The following is a 24,992-nucleotide window of genomic DNA, read 5'->3' as shown; positions in this document are numbered from 1 at the left end:
TTGTTTGTGTGTTAGGGGGGGGGGGGGGGGTACTGTGTGGTTGTCAGTGGAGGCTGCTGAGGGGAGGACGGAGCAAATGGAATGGCATCAAATAGGTGTTAGATGTATTTGATACCATTCCACTAATACTCCAGCCATTACCATGAGCCTGTCCTTCCCAATTAAGGTGCCACCAACCTCCTGCAGTGTATGTGAGTGTTTGCTACAGTCAGGTTACTGTGTCCTAACATGTGGCTGCTGTTCTTGGATGGTGTGAAAGATACTTTGGGACAAAGCCTGAGGTGTTGTGGTGGAAAATACATTGTGAAATTCACAACACAACCTGAACATTCACGTAAATATTGTTTTCCCCAATGTGTTTATACATCTAAATTTTCATCATTTTTTCCTGAGGTGAGTCTCACCGGTTTGGGCATCTTTGTCCTCTCTCCAGCCTTGCCCTTCTGCTGAGAAAATGCAAAGAAATCGTCCTCCGTCTCGTTGACTCGCCCTGGGCTCCACTGCCTGTAGGAGAGAGCAGATAATAATAACTTAACACTATAAATAACAAAGAAAAGTACAGATCAGTTACCATTAACACAGAGAAAGAAAAAAATGATCTAACATCAATGTCAGTGATAATTGACAGTTCAGGATAACAAAACTTGTGTAAAAAAACATCAAATCAAATTTATTGATATAGCCCTTCTTACATCAGCTGATATCTCAAAGGGCTGTACAGAAACCCAGCCTAAAACCCCAAACAGCAAGCAATGCAGGTGAAGAAGCACGGTGGCTAGGAAAAACTCCCTAGAAAGGCCAAAAGTAGGAAGAACCCTAGAGAGGAACCAGGCTAGGAGGGGTGGCAAGTCCTCTTCCGGCTGTGCCGGGTGGAGATTATAACAGAACATGGCAAAGATGTTCAAATGTTCATAAATGACCAGCATGGTCAAATAATAATAATCACAGTAGTTGTCGAGGGTGCAGCAAGTCAGCACCTCAGGAGTAAATGTCAGCCAATCATTAAGAGTATCTCTACAATACTGTCTCTAGAGAGTTGAAAACAGCAGGTCTGGGACAGGTGGCACGTCCGGTGAACAGGTCAGGGTTCCATAGCCGCAGGCAGAACAGTTGAAACTGGAGCAGCAGCACGGCCAGGTGGACTGGGGACAGCAAGGAGTCATCATGCCAGGAAGTCCTGAGGCATGGTCCTAGAGCTCAGGTCCTCCGAGAAAGAAAGAGAATTAGAGAGAGCATACTTAAATTCGCACAGGACACCGGATAAGACAGGAGAAGTACTCCAGATATAACAGACTGACCCTAGCCCCCCGACACAAACTACTGAAGCATAAATACTGGAGGCTGAGACAGGAGGGGTCAGGAGACACTGTGGCCCCATCCGATGATAACCCCGGACATGGCCAAACAGGCAGGATATAACCCCACCCACTTTGCCAAAGCACAGCCCCCACACCACTAGAGGGATATCTTCAACCACCAACTTACCATCCTGAGACAAGGCCGAGTATAGCCCACAAAGATCTCCGCCACGTCACAACCCAATGGGGGGCGCCAACCCAGACAGGAAGGCCACGTCAGTGACTCAACCCACTCAAGTGACGCACCCCTCCTAGGGACGGCATGGAAGAGCACCAGTAAGCCAGTGACTCAGCCCTTGTAATAGGGTTAGAGGCAGAGAATCCCAGTGGAGAGAGGGGAACCAGCCAGGCAGAGACAGCAAGGGCCAGACTACAGTCAATCATAGGACCTACTGAAGAGATGAGTCTTCAATAAAGACCTAAAGGTTGAGACTGAGTCTGCGTCTCTCACATGGATAGGCAGAACATTCCATAAAAATGGAGCTCTATGGGAGAAGGCCTTGCCTCCAGCTGTTTGCTTAGAAATTCTAAGGACAATTAGGAGGCCTGCGTCTTGTGACCGTAGCGTACATGTAGGTATGTACGGCAGGACCAAATCGGAGAGATAGGTAGAAGCAAGCCCATGTAACGATTTGTAGGTTAGCAGTAAAACCTTGAAATCAGCCCTTGCCAAAACAGGAAGCCAGTGTAGGGAGGCTAACACTGGAGTAATATGATCAAATTTTGGGGTTCTAGTCAGGATTCTAGCAGCCATATTTATTACTAACTGAAGTTTATTTAGTGCTTTATCCGGGTATCTGGAAAGTAGAGCATTGCAGAAATCTAACCTAGAAGTAACAAAAGCATGGATTAATTTTTCTGCATCATTTTTGGACAGAAAGTTAGATTTTTGCAATGTTATGTAGATGGAAAAAAGCTGTCCTTGAAACAGTCTTAATATGTTCGTCAAAAGAGAGATCAGGGTCCAGATTAACACCGAGGCCCTTAACAGTTTAATTTGACACAACTGTACAACAATCTAGATTAATTGTCAGATTCAACAGAAGATCTTTGTTTCTTGGGACCTAGAACAAGCATTGTCCGAGTTTAAAATCTTGCTCCAAGATGGCATAGCAGTCAGACGTCTATTGTATATATATATATATATATATATATATATATATATATATATATATATATATATATATATATATATATATATATATATATATATATATATATATATATATATACACACACACACACACAATACCTTGTCCTGTATGTATGCATGTATGTATGTATATATATATATATATATATACACACACACACACACAACTTTCTTCGCATACCTTTTAATATATATTTTTGATTTTCCATAAACTCATCTTCAAAACACTCTCCTGCAACCCGCCTCACCAATTTATATTTAATGAAAAAGAAAGCATTATTTACCTCAAATCTGTAATCCTCCATAGAAGCTAACCAGAAGCTAGCCAGAAGCTAGCGGGAAGCAAGAAAGAAGCTAGCCAGAAGCTAATCCAGAAGCTAACCAGAAGCTAACCAGAAGCTAACCAGAAGCTAACCAGAAGCTAACCAGAAGCTAGTTAGCTTCTTTACTGGCTATTCGTATTCAGCTAACCACGGTTTGTGGTCATCAGCTATCCTTTAGCTCGAAAATCTATCGCCAGTTTTGTACGGCGCGGCTCGGGCCGGAACATGCCGGACCTATTTTTCTCTCCATGTCCCCAGATTTCAATCGTTAACTCTGGACATTTATACCTGGATCTTGCAGCTAGCTAGCTGCTATCGTGTAACTATCGGCTTACGTCGATTCCGGAGCAAACATCAATTATTCCGGAGCTAGCCAGCTGAAGAGTTCCATCAGTCGCTCCTGGGCTACAATCACCTATCCGGACTCGTTTTACTGCCAGCGCGGAGCCCCACCGGGCCTTCACAACTGGACTACCGACGTTATCTGCCCGAGGGAGTTATCCAGCTGGCTCCTCCGTCGCGACGTTACCTGAACGCCCATCTGCGGTCCGCTAATCGTTAGCTGTCTTAACGGCTGCTATCTGAATAGAACTATCGGACAATTATTTATTTATTTATCTTTTTCTTGGGCCTCTATAAATATATCTGTAGTTTTTTTTTTGCGAATTGGATTGATCTCCTCTACCACACGGAACCCCACTAATCCTACCGACAGAAACGCATGGGGTGGCTAAAAACAGACCTCCATCCTATGCTAGCTTGCTACCGATGGCCCGGCTAGCTGTCTGAATCGCCATGACCCCAACCAACCTCACTACTCACTGGACCCTTTTGATCACTCGACTAAGCATGCCTCTCCTTAATGTCAATATGCCTTGTCCATTGCTGTTCTGGTTAGTGTTTATTGGCTTATTTCACTGTAGAGCCTCTAGTCCTGCTCACTATACCTTATCCAACCTATTAGTTCCACCACCCACACATGCAATGACATCTCCTGGTTTCAATGATGTTTCTAGAGACAATATCTCTCTCAACACTCAATACCTAGGTTTACCTCCACTGTATTCACATCCTACCATACATTTGTCTGTACATTATACCTTGAAGCTATTTTAATCGCCGCCAGAAACCTCCTTTTACTCTCTGTTCCAGACGTTCTAGACGACCAATTCTTATTGCTTTTAGCTGTACCCTTATCTTACTCCTCCTGTGTTCCTCTGGCGATGTAGAGGTGAATCCAGGCCCTGCAGTGCCTAGCTCCACTCCTATTCCCCAGGCGCTCTCTTTTGATGAATTCTGTAACCGTAATAGCCTTGGTTTCATGCATGTTAACATTAGAAGCCGCCTCCCTAAGTTTGTTTTATTCACTGCTTTAGCACACTCTGCCAACCCGGATGTTCTAGCTGTGTCTGAATCCTGGCTTAGGAAGACCTCCAAAAGTTATGACATTTTCATTTTCAGACAAGATAGAACTGCCAAAGGGGGCGGTGTTGCAATCTACTGCAAAGATAGCCTGCAGAGTTCTGTCCTACTATCCAGGTCTGTACCCAAACAATTTGAACTTCTACTTTTAAATATCCACCTCTAAAAACAAGTCTCTCACCGTTACCGCCAGCTATAGACCACCCTCTGCCCCCAGCTGTGCTCTGGACAACATATGTGAACTGATTGCCCCCCATCTATCTTCAGAGCTCGTGCTGCTAGGCGACCTAAACTGGAACATGCTTAACACCCCAGCCATCCTACAATCTAAGCTTGATGCCCTCAATCTCACAAATTATCAATGAACCTACCAGGTACCTCCCCAAAGCCTTAAACACGGGCACCCTCATAGACATCATACTAACTTGCCCTCTAAATACACCTCTGCTGTCTTCAACCAAGATCTCAGCGATCACTGCCTCATTGCCTGCATCCGTAATGGGTCAGCGGTCAAACGACCTCCACTCATCACTGTCAAACGCTCCCTGAAACACTTCAGCGAGCAGGCCTTTCTAATCGACCTGGCCGGGGTATCCTGGAAGGATATTGATCTCATCCCGTCAGTAGAGGATGCCTGGTTATTTTTTTGAAATGCCTTCCTAACCATCTTAAGCAAGCATGCCCCATTCAATAAATTTAGAACCAGGAACAGATATAGCCCTTGGTTCTCCCCAGACCTGACTGCCCTTCACCAACGCAAAAACATCCTATGGCGTTCTGCATTAGTATCAAACAGCCCCCGTGATATGCAGCTGTTCAGGGAAGCTAGAAACCATTATACACAGGCAGTTAGAAAAGCCAAGGCTGGCTTTTTCAAGCAGAAATGTGCTTCCTGCAACACTAACTCAAAGTCCTGGGACACTGTAAAGTCCATGGAGAATAAGAACACCTCCTCCCAGCTGCCCACTGCACTGAAGATAGGAAACACTGTCACCACTGATAAATCCACTATAATTGAGAATTTCAATAAGCATTTTTCTACGGCTGGCCATGCTTTCCACCTGGCTACCCATACCCCAGTCAACAGCACTGCATCCCCCACTCGCCCAAGCCTTCCCCATTTCTCCTTCTCCCAAATCCATTCAGCTGATGTTCTGAAAGAGCTGCAAAATCTGGACGCCTACAAATCAGCCGGGCTAGACAATCTGGACCCTTTCTTTTTAAAATTATCTGCCAAAATTGTTGCCACCCCTATTACTAACCTGTTCAACCTCTCGTGTCATCTGAGATTCCCAAAGATTGGAAAGCAGCTGCGGTCATCCCCCTCTTCAAAGGGAGGGGACACTCTTGACCCAAACTGCTACAGACCTATATCTATCCTACCCTGCCTTTCTAAGGTCTTCGAAAGTCAAGTTAACAAACAGATTACCGAACATTTCGAATCTCACCATACCTACTCTGCTATGCAATCTGGTTTCAGAGCTGGTCATGGGTGCACCTCAGCCACGCTCAAGGTCCTAAACGATATCTTAACCGCCATCGATAAGAAACATTACTGTGCAGCCATATTCATTGATCTGGCCATGGCTTTCGACTCTGTCAATCACCACATCCTTATCGGCATACTCGACAGCCTTGGTTTCTCAAATGATTGCCTCGCCTGGTTCACCAACTACTTCTCTGATAGAGTTTAGTGTGTCAAATCGGAGGGTCTGCTGTCCGGACCTCTGGCAATCTCTATTGGGGTACCACAGGGTTCAATTCTTGGACCGACTCTCTTCTCTGTATACATCAATGATGTCGCTCTTGCTGCTGGTGAGACTCTGATCAACCTCTAAGCAGACGACACCGTTCTGTATACTTCTTGCCCTTCTTTGGACACTGTTAACAACCCTCCAGGTAAGCTTCAATGCCAGACAACTCTCCTTCCGTGGCCTCCAATTGCTCTTAAATACAAGTAAAACTAAATGTATGCTCTTCAATCGATCGCTGCCTGCACCTGCCCGCCTGTCCAACATCACTACTCTGGACGGCTCTGACTTAGAATACGTGGACAACTACAAATACCTAGGTGTCTGGTTAGACTGTAAACTCTCCTTCCAGACCCACATCAAACATGTCCAATCCAAAGTTAAATCTAGAATTTGCTTCCTATTTCGCAACAAAGCATCCTTCACTCATGCTGCCAAACATACCCTTGTAAAACTGACCATCCTACCAATCCTCGACTTCGGCGATGTCATTTACAAAATAGCCTCCAATACCCTACTCAACAAATTGGATGCAGTCTATCACAGTGCAACCGTTTTGTCACCAAAGCCCCATATACCACCCACCATTGCGACCTGTACGCTCTCGTTGGCTGGCCCTCGCTTCATACTCGTCGCCAAACCCACTGGCTCCATGTCATCTACAAGACCCTGCTAGGTAAAATCCCCCCTTATCTCAGCTCGCTGGTCCCCATAGCATCCCCCACCTGTAGCACGCGCTCCAGCAGGTATATCTCTCTGGTCACCCCCAAAACCACTTATTTCTTTGGCCGCCTCTCCTTCCAGTTCTCTGCTGCCAATGACTGGAATGAACTACAAAAATCTCTGAAACTGGAAACACTTATCTCCCTCACTAGCTTTAAGCACCAACTGTCAGAGCAGCTCACATATTACTGCACCTGTACATAGCCCACCTATAATTTAGCCCAAACATCTACCTCTTTCCCTACTGTATTTATTTAATTTTGCTCCTTTGCACCCCATTATTTTTATTTCTACTTTGCACATTCTTCCACTGCAAATCTACCATTCCAGTGTTTTACTTGCTATATTGTATTTACTTTGTCTTTTTTTGCCTAGGAGGGCCAAGCACAGGAAGAAGCTCTTTCAGTAGTTTAGTTGGAATAGGGTCCAGCATGCAGCTTGAAGGTGTAATTATTTTCATCATTGTGTTAAGAGATATAGTACTAAAACACTTGAGTGTCTCTCTTGATCCTAGGTCCTGGCAGAGTTGTGCAGACCCAGGGCAACTGAGCTTTGGATGAATACGCAGATTTAAAGAGTCCGTAATTTGTTTCTAATGATCATGATCTTTTCCTCAAAGAAGTTCATGAATTTATTACAGCTGAAGTGAAAGCCATCCTCTCTTCAGGAATGCTGCTTTTTAGTTAGCTTTGCGACAGTATCAAAAATACATTTTGGATTGTTCTTATTTTCCTCAATTAAATTGGAAAAATAGGATGATCGAGCAGCAGTGAGGGCTCTTCGATACTGCACGGTTCTGTCTTTCTAAACTAGTCGGAAGACTTCCAGTTTGGTGTGGCGCCATTTCCGTTCCAATTTTCTGGAAGCTTGCTTCAGAGCTCGGGTATTTTCTGTATACCAGGGAGCTAGTTTCTTATGACAAATGTTTTTAGTTTTTAGGGGTGCAACTGCATCTAGGGTATTGCGCAAGGTTAAATTGAGTTCCTCAGTTAGGTGGTTAATTTTGTCCTCTGACGTCCTTGGGTAGGCAGAGGGAGTCTGGAAGGGTATCAATTAATCTTTCTGTTGTCTGAGAATTTATAGCACGACTTTTGATGCTCCTTAGTTGGGGTCTGAGCAGATTATCTGTTGCGATTGCAAACGTAATAAAATGGTGGTCCGATAGTCCAGGATTATGAGGAAAAACATTAAGATCCACAACATTTATTCCATGGGTCAAAACCAGGTCCAGAGAATGACTGGGACAGTGAGTAGGTCCAGAGACATTTTGGACAAAACCCACTGAGTCGATGATGGCTCCGAAAGCCTTTTGGAGTAGGTCTGTGGACTTTTCCATGTGAATATTAAATTCACCAAAACTTTGAATATTATCTGCTATGACTGCAAGGCCCGATAGGAATTCAGGGAACTCAGTGAGGAACGCTGTATATGGCCCAGGAGGCCTGTAAACAGTAGCTATAAAAAAGTGATTCAGTAGGCTGCATAGATTTCATGACTAGAAGCTCAAAAGACGAAAACGTCTTTTTTTTGTAAATTGAAATTTGCTGTCGTAAATGTTAGCAACACCTCCGCCTTTGCGGGATATGGTCACTAGTGTAACCAGGAGGTGAGGCCTCATTTAACACAGTAAATTCATCAGGCTTAAGCCATGTTTCAGTCAGGCCAATCACATCAAGATTATGATCAGTGATTCGTTCATTGACTATAACTGCATTTGAAGTTTGGGATCTAACATTAAGTAGCCCTATTTTGAGGTGAGGTATCACGATCTCTTTCAATAATGACAGGAATGGAGGAGGTCTTTATTCCAGTGAGATTGCTAGAGCAAACACTGCCATGTTTAGTTTTGCCCAACCTAAATTGAGGCACAGACATGGTCTCAATGGGGATAGCTGAGCTGACTATACCGACTGTGCTAGTGGCAGACTCCACTAAGCTGGCAGGCTGGCTAACAGCCTGCTGCCTGGCCTGCACCCTATTTCATTGTGGAGCTAGAGGAGTTAGAGCCCTGTCCATGTTGGTACATAAGATGAGAGCACCCCTCCAGCTCGGATGGAGTCCGTCACTCCTCAGCAGGCCAGGCTTGGTCCTGTTTGTGGGTGAGTCCCAGAAAGAGGGCCAATTATCTACAAATTCTATCTTTTGGGAGGGGCAGAAATCAGTTTTCAACCAGCGATTGAGTTGTGAGATTCTGCTGTAGAGCTCATCACTCCCCCTAACTGGGAGGGGGCCAGAGACAATTACTCGATGCCGACATCTTCCTAGCTGATTTACACGCTGAAGCTGTTGCGCTTGGTGACCGCTGACTGTTTCATCCTAACATCGTTGGTGCCGACGTGGATAATAGTATCCCTATACTCTCTACACTCGCCAGTTTTAGCCTTAGCCAGCACCATCTTCAGATTAGCCTTAACGTCGGTAGCCCTGCCCCCTGGTAAACAGTGTATGATCGCTAGATGATTCACTTTAAGTCTAATACTGCGGGTAATGGAGTCGCATATGACTAGGGTTTTCAATTTGTCGGAGCTAAATGGTGGGAAGCTTCGGCGTCTCAGACCCTGTAACGGGAGGAGTAGAGACCAGAGAAGGCTCGGCCTCAGACTCCGACTCGCTGCTTAATGGGGAAAACCGGTTGAAAGTTTGTCGGATGAATGAGCAACACCGGTTGAGCATTCCTACAGCATTTCCTTCCAGAAACCATGAGAACGATGTCCGGCTGCGGGGACCGTGCCAGGGGATTTATACTAACGTTACTATCTGTACTTACTGGTGGCACAGACGTAATTTCATCCTTTCCTACACTGAAATTTCCCTTGCCTAACGATTGCGTCTGAAGCTGGGCTTGCAGCACAGCTATCCTCGCCGTAAGGTGATCGTTCTCCTGTGTATTATGAGTACAGCGACTGCAATTAGAAGGCATCATGTTAATGTTACTACTTAGCTTCGGCTGTTGGAGGTCCTGACGAACCACGTCCTGATAAAGCGTCCAGAGTGAAAAAGTTGAATGAAAAAAAGTTGAGTAAGGGAAAAACTAAAAATATAAACGGTAATTAAAAAGTCAAAACCGTAAAGTTGTCAGGTAGCAAAGTAAGGTTGGCAACAAAACGCACAGCAACACGTAAACAAGTCTGAAAGTTGTGACTACATCACATTTCAATTTATTTTGTATTGAGGCAGTTGTAGTGGTTACTACACTTCCCAACTGGAAACATATGCTGGCTCATGAACAACAACTCCAAACAGTGAATATAGAAAATGGGGGGGAACGTACATGGCGGGAGGGAGGGGGAGGGCTCGAGCGCCAGCGGTAGGTAGGCCTTGAAGTAGTCCCTGTGGTGACAGAGCCCTGAGATGGCAAAGGCCAGAAATAGGCTCTGCTAATGAAGTAATGAAAGTCAGCCCAGAGAGATGTGATAGCAGCCAGCCAGGCAGGCAGGGCTGCAGAACTAAGCAGGAAATGAGGAGCAGGCTTACTGAGGAATGGTAATCTGACTCTACCTTTACCTCTCCCTCTCCCTAGCAGAGACTGGGGGAACAGATATACTGCAGTGTGATAGGGGAGGTAGAGAACCCAAGCTGAGCCTGCCCCACTTACCTGGTACAGAGGAGATAAAAGAGTGGACAGAATCACTAGAGAATGATGGAGGAAGAAGGGGCAGAAGCTCCACATTGCTTCCTAACTTAAACTTTCTCCCTAATTGAGCACGAAGGAAGAAAAATAAAAAGGTTATTCTAACTTCTGAGTAATAATTACCCTTTTGAAGGACACAGGAACTATTTTAGATAAGGTATTGGATCCAAATAGACATTTCATGCTATTCCTCTACTTTTTAATCTCCCTTTTATCTCCCTCATAAATTATAGGGTGTAGTCAAGTCCCTGGACTCCTTGCGTTTAGTAGGGCACAACGTTGTGGTACGCTGAGATAGAAATATATCAGGCCAGACATGCCTCTCTAACATGTAGAGGAAGCAATCATATCTATTACCGTCCTCAACGTGACACAGGTGCTTAGATTTCATCCCTAGAGCAGGACTGGTTTCTATATATTCTAGCTATATTAGTCTCTATAAAGGACCTCCGGTGGGTCTTTGGGAGAAAGATGACCTATGATTTCCCCACCCACCTCAGGGCAGCCTTAACCTGCGACTTTGTGAGGTCATTAATTAGCATCCGGTGCCAAATACTTTCACTTTTAGGCAGAGAAAAGCTATAATCCGGTCTGCAGTGTGTGTGCGTGTTACCTGACCCCTCCATTCACCAAATCCTGAGCGGCACTCTCAAACGGATACAGCTTCCAGGTCACCATTCATGCAGAAAGTAACAGGCTCTGCTCTCCACACACATTACTCTTTCATCTGTCTCCCTTTGTATTTTTCTTTCGCTCTCTCTGACGCAGTAGATTTTAACAGGACATGGCTTATAGCTCTCATAAAACTAGTTACAGGCATCTAAGTGACAAGCCTTTTCCACACCCTGTCAGTGTACTCTTCACGAATCCTGTTTCCCTCCTCTCCATTCCCTTGTTCCCCTCTCATTTCATACTTTCACTGCAGTGGTACAAGCGAGTGGAGAAGGCCTGCTGAACACATGGGCCAATGGGTTTGCGGGGTGTGTGTGTGTTTACAGATCTGATGGCCCCATCTCTAGTTGTGGTGTGAGTGATACTACAGAGGGTATACAAACAAAGGAGATATAGAACCCACTACAACAAGAAACTGTACTAGGCTCTCCTTATGGGGGCATTACAATTTCCAGAGAGTTGGGTGAAAGGCTCACAAGAGTGACACTGTGTACGATCTCTGTCATAACCTCACCTGATGGTTCCAAAGAAAAGTTCACCCCCCCAAAAGATATTACACATCAAACCTTGTTACTTTTGCCAAGCCCATCAAGAAAGACCCTGATTGGCTAACCACTGCTCCATTCACAGCTATTTTTGTCTGTTGGCAAGGATACTCACATTCACACAGTGCTTTTAACAGTGTTTTCAACTTATATATTTAACACACTTTGACATACATTATTACATTGTGCATGTTCATTTACACAGTATTCAACATGTCCTCTTGGTTCACATCTTGCTGCTATGCCACCATGTCTATGTCAGTTATGATTTAGTTCATTTGAATATTTTCTCGTCATAAAACAACAGTAAAAAGACAGGCTATATAGAGTAGCGAGGCTACATACAGACACTGGTTAGTCAGGCTGATTGAAGTAGTATGTACATGTAGATATGGTTAAAGTAACTAGATATGGTTAAAGTGATTACTATGATCAATAATACTTTTTCTTAAGTGTACCTTTAACAGAGCTGACATTCAAGTGCCTTCACCCTATTGCTTACCCCTATCAAGTTGTTTCAGATCTACACAATTGCCTAGGGAGGAGGGTTTACGGTTTCTTCTGGACAAGGCATAACTGTACTGGCCCAATTTGCACATGACCTAGAGATATCCCTTACTGGGGCAGTGGTTAAGGTGTTTGTCATTGGTGTTAGTGGCCTGGGTTTGCGACCCACTTGGGGAATCCCCCTACGCTCACATTCTTAGTAATATACACTGCTCAAAAAAATAAAGGGAACACTTAAACAACACAATGTAACTCCAAGTCAATCACACTTCTGTGAAATCAAAAACTGTCCACTTAGGAAGCAACACTGATTGACAATACATTTCACATGCTATGGTGCAAATGGAATAGACAACAGGTGGAAATTATAGGCAATTAGCAAGACACCCCCAATAAAGGAGTGGTTCTGCAGGTGGTGACCACAGACCACTTCTCAATTCCTATGCTTCCTGGCTGATGTTTTGGTAGTGCAGCTCATCCAGGATGGCACATCAATGCGAGCCGTGGCAAGAAGGTTTGCTGTGTCTGTCAGCGTAGTGTCCAGAGCATGGAGGCGCTACCAGGAGACAAGCCAGTTCATCAGGAGACGTGGAGGAGGCCGTAGGAGGGCAACAACCCAGCAGCAGGATCCCTACCTCCCCCTTTGTGCAAGGAGGAACAGGAGGAGCACTGCCAGAGCCCTGCAAAATGACCTCCAGCAGGCCACAAATGTGCATGTGTCTGCTCAAATGGTCAGAAACAGACTCCATAGGGGTGGTATGAGGGTCCGACGTCCACAGGTGGGGGTTGTGCTTACAGCCCAACACCGTGCAGGATGTTTGGCACTTGCCAGAGAACACAAAGATTGGCAAATTCGCCACTGGCGCCCTGTGCTCTTCACAGATGAAAGCAGGTTCACACTGAGCACATGTGACAGACGTGACAGAGTCTGGAGACGCCGTGGAGAACGTTCTGCTGCATGCAACATCCTCCAGCATGACCGGTTTGGCGGTGGGTCAGTCATGGTGTGGGGTGGCATTTCTTTGGGAGGCCGCACAGCCCTCCATGTGCTCACCAGAGGTAGCCTGCCATTAGGTACCAGACCCCTTGTGAGACCATATGCTGGTGCGGTTGGCCCTGGGTTCCTCCTAATGCAAGACAATGCTAGACCTCATGTGGCTGGAGTGTGTCAGCAGTTCCTGCAAGATGAAGGCAATTAAAGCTATGGACTGGCCCGCCCGTTCCCCAGACCTGAATCCAATTGAGCACATCTGGGACATCATGTCTCGCTCCATCCACCAACGCCACGTTGCACCACAGACTGTCCAGGAGTTGGCGGATGCTTTAGTCCAGGTCTGGGAGGAGATCCCTCAGGAGACCATCCACCACCTCATCAGGAGCATGCCCAGGCGTTGTAGGGAGGTCATACAGGCACGTGGAGGCCACACACACTACTGAGACTCATTTTGACTTGTTTTAAGGACATTACATCAAAGTTATATCAGCCTGTAGTGTGGTTTTCCACTTTAATTTTGAGTGTGACTCCAAATCCAGACCTCCATAGGTTGATAAATTTGATTTCCATTGATAATTTTGTGATTTTGTTGTCAACACATTCAACTATGTAAAGAAAAAAGTATTTAATAAGAATATTTCATTCATTCAGATCTAGGATGTGTTATTTCAGTGTTCCCTTTATTTTTTTGAGCAGTGTATGTTAATGTCATTAGGTCGAGGTAGTAATGTTGCTTCTGATAGAAACATACCCAGAACATGGTTGCCATATTCTCAGAAATGTGTATATTTACAGTAGCATGTCTGTACTCTCACATTTGCCATTTAAGCAATGATGCCAGTTATACCAAAACAATAAACAACAGAGTTCCATCTCCAACTTTTAATGTGGAAAAATAGACAAATTGCAACAGAATCACTTCGGACCAGTATTGGGGGTAATATATTACTTTTATAGTTAGGCCCTGTCCAGAAGGGACCTTTACCCCACTGCTATTGAGGAGGGGTTAAGTATTTTATTTTTATTTATTTAACTAGGAAAGTCAATTAAGAACAAATTCTTATTTACGATGACGGCCTACCAAAAGGCAAAAAGCCTCCTGCGAGGACAGGGGCCTGGGATTAAAATATTTTTTTAATAAATACAATATAAATATAGGACAAAACACACATCACAACGAGAGACACAACACTACATAAAGAGAGAGTAAAAAAGTAAAGTAAAAACACATTAAAGTACTACTTAAGTCATTTTGGGGGTATCTGTACTTTATACTTTGCCAACTTTTTTTGACAATGCCTGTTACATTTTGAACGCTTAGCAGGACAGGAAAATGGTCCAATTCACAAACATATCAAGAGAACATCTCTGGTCATCCCTACTGCCTCTGATCTGATGGACTCAAACACAAATGCATCGTTTGTAAATTATGTCTTGAGTTTAGGAGTGTGCCTCTGGCTAAGCATAAATTTAAAAAAGCTGTCTGGTTTGCTTAACATAGGGAATCTGAAATTATTTATACTTTTACTTTTGATACTTAAGTATATTCAAGTAGTATTTTACTGAGTGCCTTTCATTTTTACTTTAGTCATTTTCAATTAAGCTACACATACTTTTGTGGACACCCCTTCAAATTAGTGGATTCGGCTATTTCTGCCACACCCGTTGCTGACAGGTGTATAAAAATCGAGCACACAGCCATACAATCTCCATAGACAAACATTGGCAGTAAAATGGCCCGTATTGAAGAGCTCAGTGACTTTCAATGTGGCACGTCATACTGTAGGATGTCACCTTTCCAACAAGTCAGTTTGTCAAATATCTGCCCTGGTCAAGTGTGCTTTTATTGTGAAGTGGAAACAGCTCAGCCGCGAAGTCATGGGCCTCACATGCTCACAGAGCAAGACTGCCAAGTGCTGAAGCGCGTAGCAGGTAAAAATCGTGTCTTCGGTTGCAACACTCACTACCGAGTTCCAAACTGCCTCTGGAAACAATGTCAGCACAAGAACTGACTGTTATCTGGAGCTTCATGAAATGGGTTTCCATGGCCGAGCAGCCGCACACAAGACTAAGATCACAGTGCGCAATGCCAAGTGTTGTCTGGAGTGGTGTAAAGCTTGCCGCCAATGGACTCCGGAGAAGTGGAAACGCGTTCTCTGGAGTGAATCATGCTTCACCATCTGGCAGTCCAACAGACTAAACTGGGTTTGGCAGATGCCAGGAGAACGCAACCTGCCCAAATGCATTGTACCCCATATTGTAGTTTGTAGGATCTGAAGTATTTGGTGCCCTGAGAACAGTGTTGCCATGTTCGCTGTTTTCCCGCTAAATTAGGCTCATTTGAAAACGATTTTGCAGGTGAAAATGTAATTGTTGCAGGTTTTTGGGCTACTCCTAAGTTGCACCGTGGCCGTCATGGCATTCCTCTTAAATATAGATTTCACTGTGACCTGCTGCTGAGGTAGTGAGGCAGGCTATTGATGAGTGAGTGGTGGGTCGGGCTGGAGGTGTGTGTGTGTGTGTGTGTGAGAGCAGCACGCATGCATGTTGTGACAACTTATTACCAGTTGACAGTGGCGGATTTAGACATAGGCGACATGGGCAGCCGCCCAGGGCGGCATCTTCCCACGAGCGGCATGGGGCGCCCGCACAAAAAAAACGAAAATATATATATTCCGAAAGGTGACTTTTGCGTGGTCGGTTTTCTATCGCTCCTTTGCACGTCACGTCAATGATATCATGTCACTGTTTGGGAATGCGGGTCAATTAACCTTGGAGAGGGCTCGCTGGGAAGGTCTGCCACTCAGAAGTACGAGATGGGGAGGGGGCAGGGGTAGGTCTCCCAACTGGAAGCCCGAGGTAGGGGGAGAATCTATCAAATAGCACACCTCTAACTTTGTACAGTACTAAAGCAATAAGTTGTGCAATATAGTTTGTGTTTCTTGTTTGAAGTGCAGTAGTGTAATAATCAGGTTCTCTTCTTTATAAGTGTGTTATTCTATTTGTGTATTTGTGTGATAAGATTTGTGCAATTTAGTTTTATTTGTGTGGTTTTTGTTAGGAATAGGGTAATAGTGTAATCATTTATATACTACAATTTGTTTCTATTTGTCTTTGCTACTTCTTTTTTGATTTTATGAGTCTTATTTTTGTATATATATTTATATAGTTTTAAATGTTATGATTATTTATTTGTGTTGTTCCAAATGTCTGAATAAAAATTACAGTTAGTTCAGAATTTGAAGGGGGGGGGGGGGGGGGGGGGGCACTGCCAGTTGTATGTAGGCTATTTAGATTGGTGTCTCCATAATGACAATTTCCAACTCTTTAAACATAAAACATTAATATGCTAAAACTGATGCACATCAAGAAATAATGGAGACAAAGCACTGGAAAAATACTTTGGGCACACTAGATGAAGTCGGCCGTAGTTGGTTTAAAGTGCAGTCTAATGTTTAATGCTTAAAGAAAACGGTATCAAGCGAAGTGCTTTTGCATGCTAAGCTCTTGGATATTGGGGAAATTTGAAATGGAGGTTATGGAACTTCCTCATAGGCAAAATCTGAGGAATGATAAATTTGCCTCTGTTGGTCATCAAGTAGCCAATTAATGTATATGCCATTGTCGGCTACCATTTGATACAATAAATATGAAATGACGATATCACTGGAGTCATTGCAAATCAATTTGTGCCACTTGTGTAGCCAATTTAATAAATAGCCTTAAACTTCAGTTTAATGGTTGTTGTAGCCTTGTGTTATTATGCAATTATTAATGGACATGTTTGGTTAATTAAATTGGAAATTATCAAAGCTCTATCGCAATTGTTAAAATGCATTAGATTGACGGTAATAGCAGTCAGATTGTGCTACAGGTAAAACAAATTCTAAAATATAAACACTGGCTGTTGACAAGCATATTCAGTTCATATACATATTATTAATATTTATTTCAGTCATTCAGTCGCCTATTCCAGCAGGCTATTGGGAAACAAACACTTCTTACCTCTTAATCGCCTCGTTATTCATGTTGAATAAATTAGTCAGTTAATTTGAACTAAGCAAGCTGTTAAATTGTTCAGTTTTCATCATGCCTATGTAGCCGATGTGAAATGGCTAGCTAGTTAGCAGTGGTGCGCGCTAGTGGTGTTTAAATCGGTGACGTCACTTGTTCTGAGACCTTGAAGTAGTGGTTCCCCTTGCCCCGCAAGGGCCGCGGCTTTTGTGGAGCGATGGGTAACGGTGCTTTGAGGGTGACTGTTGACGTGTGCAGAGCGTTCCTGGTTCGAGCCCAGGTCGGGGCGAGGGGACGGACGTAAAGTCTATACTGTTACACCTACATCTTGTCTAGGCTAACTGAAATGAGATGTAGGCCTTTGTTTAACCAAGTTTTTCTTGCTCAGAGATTGAGATCCTCTTTCCAACTCCTGTCAGATGTATCTACAGTTATGCACATGCGCAAAGGGGATTTATTTACAATTATAAACCTGGTTCAAGCCCTGAATGCTGACTGGTTGAAAGATGTGGTATATCAGACCATATACCATGGGTATGATTAAACATAACTTTTTACTGATCTAATTACATTGGTCACCATTTTATAATAACAATAAGGTACCCCAGGGGTTTGTGATATATGGCCATTATACCACGACTAACAGCTGTATCCAGGCACTCCACGTTGCATCATGCATAAGAACAGCCCTTAGCCGTGCTATATTAGCCATATACCATACCCCCTTGTGCAAATGATCTGGTGAGGTTAATACGGGTGAATTGTCTCTTCTCTTGCCATATATTCAAATTCCTTTGTTATGTCATGTCATTGCTTGCAATAATTATAATTTTGAAACCCAAATTTAGCTTTAAACCCAAGTTACTATTATATTCCTTCTTATAACTCTGGAAAAAGGGTTTATTGTGTAAATATGGCAACGCCTCTCTTGATGTGAAACAATTCATAAATGGTCTAGTTTTCAGAGCTTTTGGGACGGTTTTGAATGGTCATTGGGCTATACATTTTAGCTTAACCTGGCAACCCTGCATGAGGAGACAAGTGAAATTTGAATTAAGTTACTAACACGAAAAGAAATATAAAGCCCAAGAAAAACACTCCACTGGCAAGCTATTTTGAGGACCCTGGTCGCAAGAGTGCAAAAATAAACAGCTGTTACAAATGCTGCATATAATCACTTGCAACAAAGTTGCACAACGTTGTTTCCACAATGGGGAGCATGTCCATGAATCTCATAAATTATAAAATTATATATATTTATAAATAAACACTTAACTCCTTATCTATGCCAGTACAATGAATTAAATGTAACGTTTTAAAGTGTATGAAGTTTCCAATTAGCTTAATGTTGATTCACAGTAGCCTAAGGGTGCAACACTAGTCATGAAGTGCTTATCTAATTAGATAACTTCTGAAATGTTTAGCGCTTAAAATGTTGTTCTATTGTCGATGGACCACAGTAATGCCCTTGAATAAAACGTGGAACATGATACCAAATATTTACACAATTACAAAAAAAATGGGATTAATACCAATATGCATATAGAGTGCACGTAGGCTATACTTAGGTAGGCAACAAGCCTGCGTAACGACGACAAACAGCCACAGTCGAGCACAGGGCAAATCCTCTTCATTCTGAGCTGTTTAAGAGCCACCAGCGAATAAATACACCCAGTAAATACTCACCTCAGTAGATGGACTGCGTTCAGAAAATGGTAAACTGCCTCCTCTGGGCCCACAGGGTAGTCTACTTTATATATCCAACGCGACCAAAATAGATCGATTTGTTTACCGTTAGACACTCCGCTGTTTCTCAGCCTTGGTATGGAGTGTGATGTATGAAGCGACTGAGCCAGTTTCACCGCCGGGCAAGAGAGGTGTAGACAGTCAATATGGCCGTCGAACTTTACCGTGCGACGCGAGGCGTGGTTGAGCCGGGGGCATAACGTGTGCCGCGAAATTCAGACACGCTCCCTTCAAACTGAGTTGAGAGAGGAATACGCATACACCACCCGATTAGCCACCAATCACCTCATTAACACACACACACAAACGTAAATATAACAAAAGAGTCAACTTCAAAATATCCTACAATAACCTGAAGGTAACCCATAGAAAGATGGACTAGACTACAGCCAATATAAAATATTTCTGAAAAAGTAATTATTTTATACAGGTTAAGTGTTGAGATCAGTATATCATTTCAAGGCAGTGTTGTTTCTATGAATATATTTTTTCAGGGGCTAAAATGTCATTATCTTTTATATTTTTATTTAAGGTCTAATTAAATATAGCCTTCATTTTGTGAGTTACGTAATCCACATACTGTAGTTTACAGACTAGACCAGTTCCAGGCATGACATATGACTGACTTCCAAGATCTGCTTGTGATGATGACACTTCAGAAACATAAGACCTACCAATTTATTCACTGACATATTGCTTTCTTCTATGAGTACTGTACTGCATTACCAGCTTGTGTGAGCAGGAAATTTGACTCACTGATTATGAACATCCTAATGACAACATATGACTGCAATTTGTTGTGACACCTGTGGTTCCTAAACCTGTCTTCTCTATGGACCTAGGCCAACTCATACTCTTCTAAGAATATAATAAGCCTACATTTCATGCACTTGATCAAACATGTCCCGGTTTACACACACTTTCTTCTCTTACAGTCGTGGTCAAATGTTTTGAGAATGTGGAAATTCATATTTGTGTTAAAGTTTGCTGCTTCAGTGTCTTTAGAAATTTGTCAGATGTTACTATGGAATACTGAAGTATAATTACAAGCATTTCACAAGTGTCAAAGGCTTTTATTGACAATTACATGAAGTTGATGCAAAGAGTGAATATTTGCAGTGTTCACCCTTCTTTTTCAAGACCTCTGCAATCCGCCCTGGCATGCTGTCATTTAACTTCTGGGCCACATCCTGACTGATGGCAGCCCATTCTTGCATAATTGTATTTTTTATACTGTTATTTTACCAGGTAGGTTGACTGAGAAAACATTATCATTTACAGCAACGACCTGGGGAATAGTTACAGAGGATGAATGAGCCAATTGTAAGCTGGGGATGATTAGGTGACCGTGATGGCATGAGGGACAGCTTGGGAATTTAGGCAGGACACCAGGGTTAACACCCCTCTTACAATAAGTGCCATGGGATCTTTAATGACCTCAGAGAGTCAGGACACCCATTTAACATCCCATCCAAAAGACAGCACCCTACACAGGGCAATGTCCCCAATCACTGCCTAGGTTTTTTTTTAGACGAGGTAAGAGTGCCTCCTACTGTCCCTCCAACACCACTTCCAGCAGCATCTGGTCTCCCACCAGGGACTGACCAGGACCAACCCTGCTTTTAGCTTCAGAAGCAAGCCAACAGTGGGGTGCATAGTGGTATGCTAATCAATGCTTTGAGATTGTCAGAATTTGTGGGGTTTTGTTTGTCCATCCTCCTCTTGAGGATTGACCACAAGTTCTCAATGGGATTAAGGTCTGGGGAGTTTCCTGGCCATGGACCCAAAATATCGATGTTTTGTTCCCCGAGACACTTAGTTATCACTTTTGCCTTATGGCAAGGTGCTCCATCATGCTGGAAAAGGCATTGTTTGTCACCAAACTGTTCCTGGATGGTTGGGAGAAGTTGCTCTCGGAGGATGTGTTGGTACCATTCTTTATTCATGGCTGTGTTCTTAGGCAAAATTGTGAGTGAGCCCACTCCCTTGGCGGAGAAGCAACCCCACACATGAATGGTCTCAGGATGCTTTACTGTTGGCATGACACAGGACTGGAGGTGAGGGCCCTCGGAGTGTGGTGTCAGGAAAATAACCTCACACTCAACGTCAACAAAACTAAGGAGATGATTGTGGACTTAAGGAAACAGCAGAGGGAGCACTCCCCTATCCACATCGATGGGACAGTAGTGGAGAGGGTAGTAAGTTTTAAGTTCCTCGGCATACACATCACAGACAAACTGAATTGGTCCACCCACACAGACAGCGTTGTGAAGAAGGCGCAGCAGCGCCTCTTCAACCTCAGGAGGCTGAAGAAATTTGGCTTGTGACCAAAAGCACTCACAAACTTCTACAGATGCACAATCGAGAGCATCCTGTCGGGCTGTATCACCGCCTGGTACGGCAACTGCTCCGCCCACAACCGTAAAGCTCTCCAGAGGGTAGTGAGGTCTGCACAACGCATCACCAGGGGCAAACTACCTGCCCTCCAGGACACCTACACCACCCGATGTCACAGGAAGGCCATAAAGATCATTAAGGACAACAACCACCCGAGCCACTGCCTGTTCACCCCGCTATCATCCAGAAGGCGAGGTCAGTACAGGTGCATGAGCCACTGCCTGTTCACCCCGCTATCATCCAGAAGGCGAGGTCAGTACAGGTGCATCAAAGCAGGGACCAAGAGACTGAAAAACAGCTTCTATCTCAAGGCCATCAGACTGTTAAACAGGCTTCACTAACATTGAGTGGCTGCTGCCAACACACTGACTCAACTCCAGCCACTTTAATAATGGGAATTGATGTAAAATATATCACTAGCCACTTTAAACAATGCTACTTAATATGTTTACAAACCCTACATTACTCATCTCATATGTATATACTGTACTCGATACCATCTACTGCATCTTGCCTATGCCGTTCTGTACCATCACTCATTCATATATCTTTATGTACATATTCTTTATCCCTTTACACTTGTGTCAAGAAGGGCGGCAAAGAAGCCACTTCTCTCCAGGAAAAACATGAGGAACAGACTGATATTCTGCAAAAGGTACAGGGATTGGACTGCTGAGGACTGAGGTAAAGTCATTTTCTCTGATGAATCCCTTTCCGATTGTTTGGGGCATCCGGAAAAAAACTTGTCCGGAGAAGACAAGGTGAGCGCTACCATCAGTCCTGTGTCAAATCAAATGTATTTGTCACATACACATGGTTAGCAGATGTTAATGCGAGTAGCGAAATGCTTGTGCTTCTAGTTCCGACAATGCAGTAATAACCAACGAGAAATCTAACCTAACAATTCCTAAACTACTACCTTATACACACACCAGGCCATCCTCGAAAAGTCTCCGCCTCACTGTGCACGCAGATGCACTCACACCTGCCTGCTGCTATTCCTGAGCAAACTCTGTATGGGTGGTGCCCCGATCCCGCAGCTGAATCAATTTTAGGAGACGGTCCTGACGCTTGCTGGACTTTTTTGGGTGCCCTGAAGCCTTCTTCACAACAATTGAACCTCTCTCCTTGATGTTCTTGATTTTCTGATAAATGGTTGATTTAGGTGCAATCTTACTGGCAGCAATATCCTTGCCTGTGAAGCCCTTTTTGTGCAAAGCAATGATGACGGTACGCGTTTCCTTGCAGATAACCATGGTTGACAGAGGAAGAACAATGATTCCAAGCATCACCCTCCTTTTGAAGCTTAAGTCTGTTATTCGAACTCAATCAGCATGACAGAGTGATCTCCAGCCTTGTCCTCGTCAACACTCACAACTGTGTTAACGAGAGAATCACTGACATGATGTCAGCTGGTCCTTTTGTGACAGGGCTGATTCAGTTCAGGGATTGAGTTCATTTGCATGGCAAAGGGGACTTTGCAATTAATCTGATCACTCTTCATAACATTGTGGACTATATGCAAATTGCCATCATACAAACTGAGGCAGCAGACTTCGTGAAAATGAATGTGTGTCATTCTCAAAACCTTTGGCCACGACTGTAGTCACACAGTCTCACATGTAGGCTACACATTCTCATTATTACTTAGTCACTGTTCTCTGACTGTCCCTCACACTACCACCACATCGTAACTGCCCCCCATGCTGTGTTGACGAGTCATACCTAGCCTACCTACTGATGTGGTTACTTCACACTCCATTACCAAAGCCTTATGAGGTGACATTTCTTGATTTGGTTTTATATCTTTTTATTTTTGCACTGTTTGACATCATACTGCATTGCGGTGCTTATTTTGCAAATTGGAAGGTGCTGGAACAAGTGAACCCTGGATGGGGTACCTGGGGATGTTGCCTGGGGGCCTCTGAGGCCTCTGCATTGCATGCATTATCATCGCTTTTGCTACTGGCGTAGAGCAGTAGAGCTGAGGTGCTTGCAGAAGTTGCACACATGGGGAAACATTTTTGTAGCCTAAGGTCTGTGAGAAATGTGGCTTTTATAAACGCATTTCAGAAATATTTGAATACCTCACATGATCGAAATGAGAGGCTACTTTGATACTGACAAACAGAGTCTGAGATCAATAAATCCATATTCAATCTATTGTAATGGAATTCCTCTTCTTCAGAGGAGGAGTAGCAAGGATCAGACCAATGTGCAGCGTGGTAAGTGTCCATAATGATATATTTAATAAATCAACAGAACACTGGTCAAAATAACAAAAAATACAAACAACCGAAACAGTCCCGTATGGTGAAAACACTAACACAGGATACAACCACCCACAAAACACAATAGAAAACAGGCTACCTAAATATCGCTCCCAATCAGAGACAACGACTGACACCTGCCTCTGAGAATCATACTAGGCCAAACACATAGAAATATAACAGAACAAAACATAGAAAAACAACATAGAATGCCCACCCCAACTCACGCCCTGACCAACTAAAATAAAGACATGAAAAGGAACTAAAGTCAGAACGTGACATCTAGAAATAGCCTAGGCGTGTGAACAATGTAAAAAAATATATATACACTGCTCAAAAAAATAAAGGGAACACTTAAACAACACAATGTAACTCCAAGTCAATCACACTTCTGTGAAATAAAAAACTGTCCACTTAGGAAGCAACACTGATTGACAATGAATTTCACATGCTGTTGTGCAAATGGAATAGGAAAAATGGAAATTATAGGCAATTAGCAAGACACCCCCAATAAAGGAGTGGTTCTGCAGGTGGGGACCACAGACCACTTCTCAGTTCCTATGCTTCCTGGCTGATGTTTTGGTCACTTTTGAATGCTGGCGGTGCTTTCACTCTAGTGGTAGCATGAGACGGAGTCTACAACCCACACAATTGGCTCAGGTAGTGCAGCTCATCCAGGATGGCACATCAATGCGAGCTGTGGCAAGAAGGTTTGCTGTGTCTGTCAGCGTAGTGTCCAGAGCATGGAGGTGCTACCAGGAGACAGGCCAGTGCATCAGGAGACGTGGAAGAGGCCGTAGGAGGGCAACAACCCAGCAGCAGGACCGCTACCTCTGCCTTTGTGCTAGGAGGAGCACTGCCAGAGCCCTGCAAAATGACCTCCAGCAGGCCACAAATGTGCATGTGTCTGCTCAAACGGTCAGAAACAGGCTCCATGAGGGTGGTATGAGGGCCCGACGTCCACAGGTGGGGGTTGTGCTTACAGCCCAACACCGTGCAGGACGTTTGGCATTTGCCAGAGAACACCAAGATTGGCAAATTCGCCACTGGCGCCCTGTGCTCTTCACAGATGAAAGCAGGTTCACACTGAGCACATGTGACAGACGTGACAGACGTGGCAGAGTCTGGAGACGCCGTGGAGAACGTTCTGCTGCATGCAACATCCTCCAGCATGACCGGTTTGGCGGTGGGTCAGTCATGTTGTAGGGTGGCATTTCTTTGGGGTGCCGCACAGCCCTCCATGTGCTCGCCAGAGGTAGCCTGACTGCCATTAGGTACCGAGATGATATCCTCAGACCCCTTGTGAAACCATATGCTGGTGCGGTTGGCCCTGGGTTCCTCCTAATGCAAGACAATGCTAGACCTCATGTGGCTGGAGTGTCAGCAGTTCCTGCAAGAGGAAGGAATTGATGCTATGGACTGGCCCGCCCGTTCCCCAGACCTGAATCCAATTGAGCACATCTGGGACATCATGTCTCGCTCCATC

At 44.1% G+C, this 24,992-nt stretch overlaps 1 protein-coding gene across 2 annotated transcripts in view; it reads right to left on the bottom strand.

Moving 5' to 3' along the window:
- The window catches only part of LOC110520426 (radixin), a 59,909-nt gene extending 40,779 nt beyond the window's left edge, over positions 1–19,130 (bottom strand). The window contains exons 1-2 of one of the 2 annotated variants that reach the window (XM_036974985.2): positions 18,780–19,130; positions 405–504 (exon numbers count right to left, since the gene is read on the bottom strand). In XM_036974985.2, coding sequence (XP_036830880.1) covers positions 405–416 — 12 coding nt within the window. In that variant the 5' untranslated portion in view covers positions 417–504; positions 18,780–19,130. The remainder of the gene's footprint in view (positions 1–404; positions 505–18,779) is intronic. The other variant, XM_036974986.2, reaches the window with a different exon arrangement.
- Between the last annotated feature and the right edge of the window lie 5,862 nt (positions 19,131–24,992).

This window comes from Oncorhynchus mykiss, chromosome 3, assembly GCF_057628025.1.
Source record: "Oncorhynchus mykiss isolate SJ-2025 chromosome 3, ASM5762802v1, whole genome shotgun sequence".
NCBI classification, from domain to species: Eukaryota; Metazoa; Chordata; class Actinopteri; order Salmoniformes; family Salmonidae; genus Oncorhynchus; species Oncorhynchus mykiss.
This window is presented reverse-complemented; position numbering and strand designations above follow the sequence as displayed.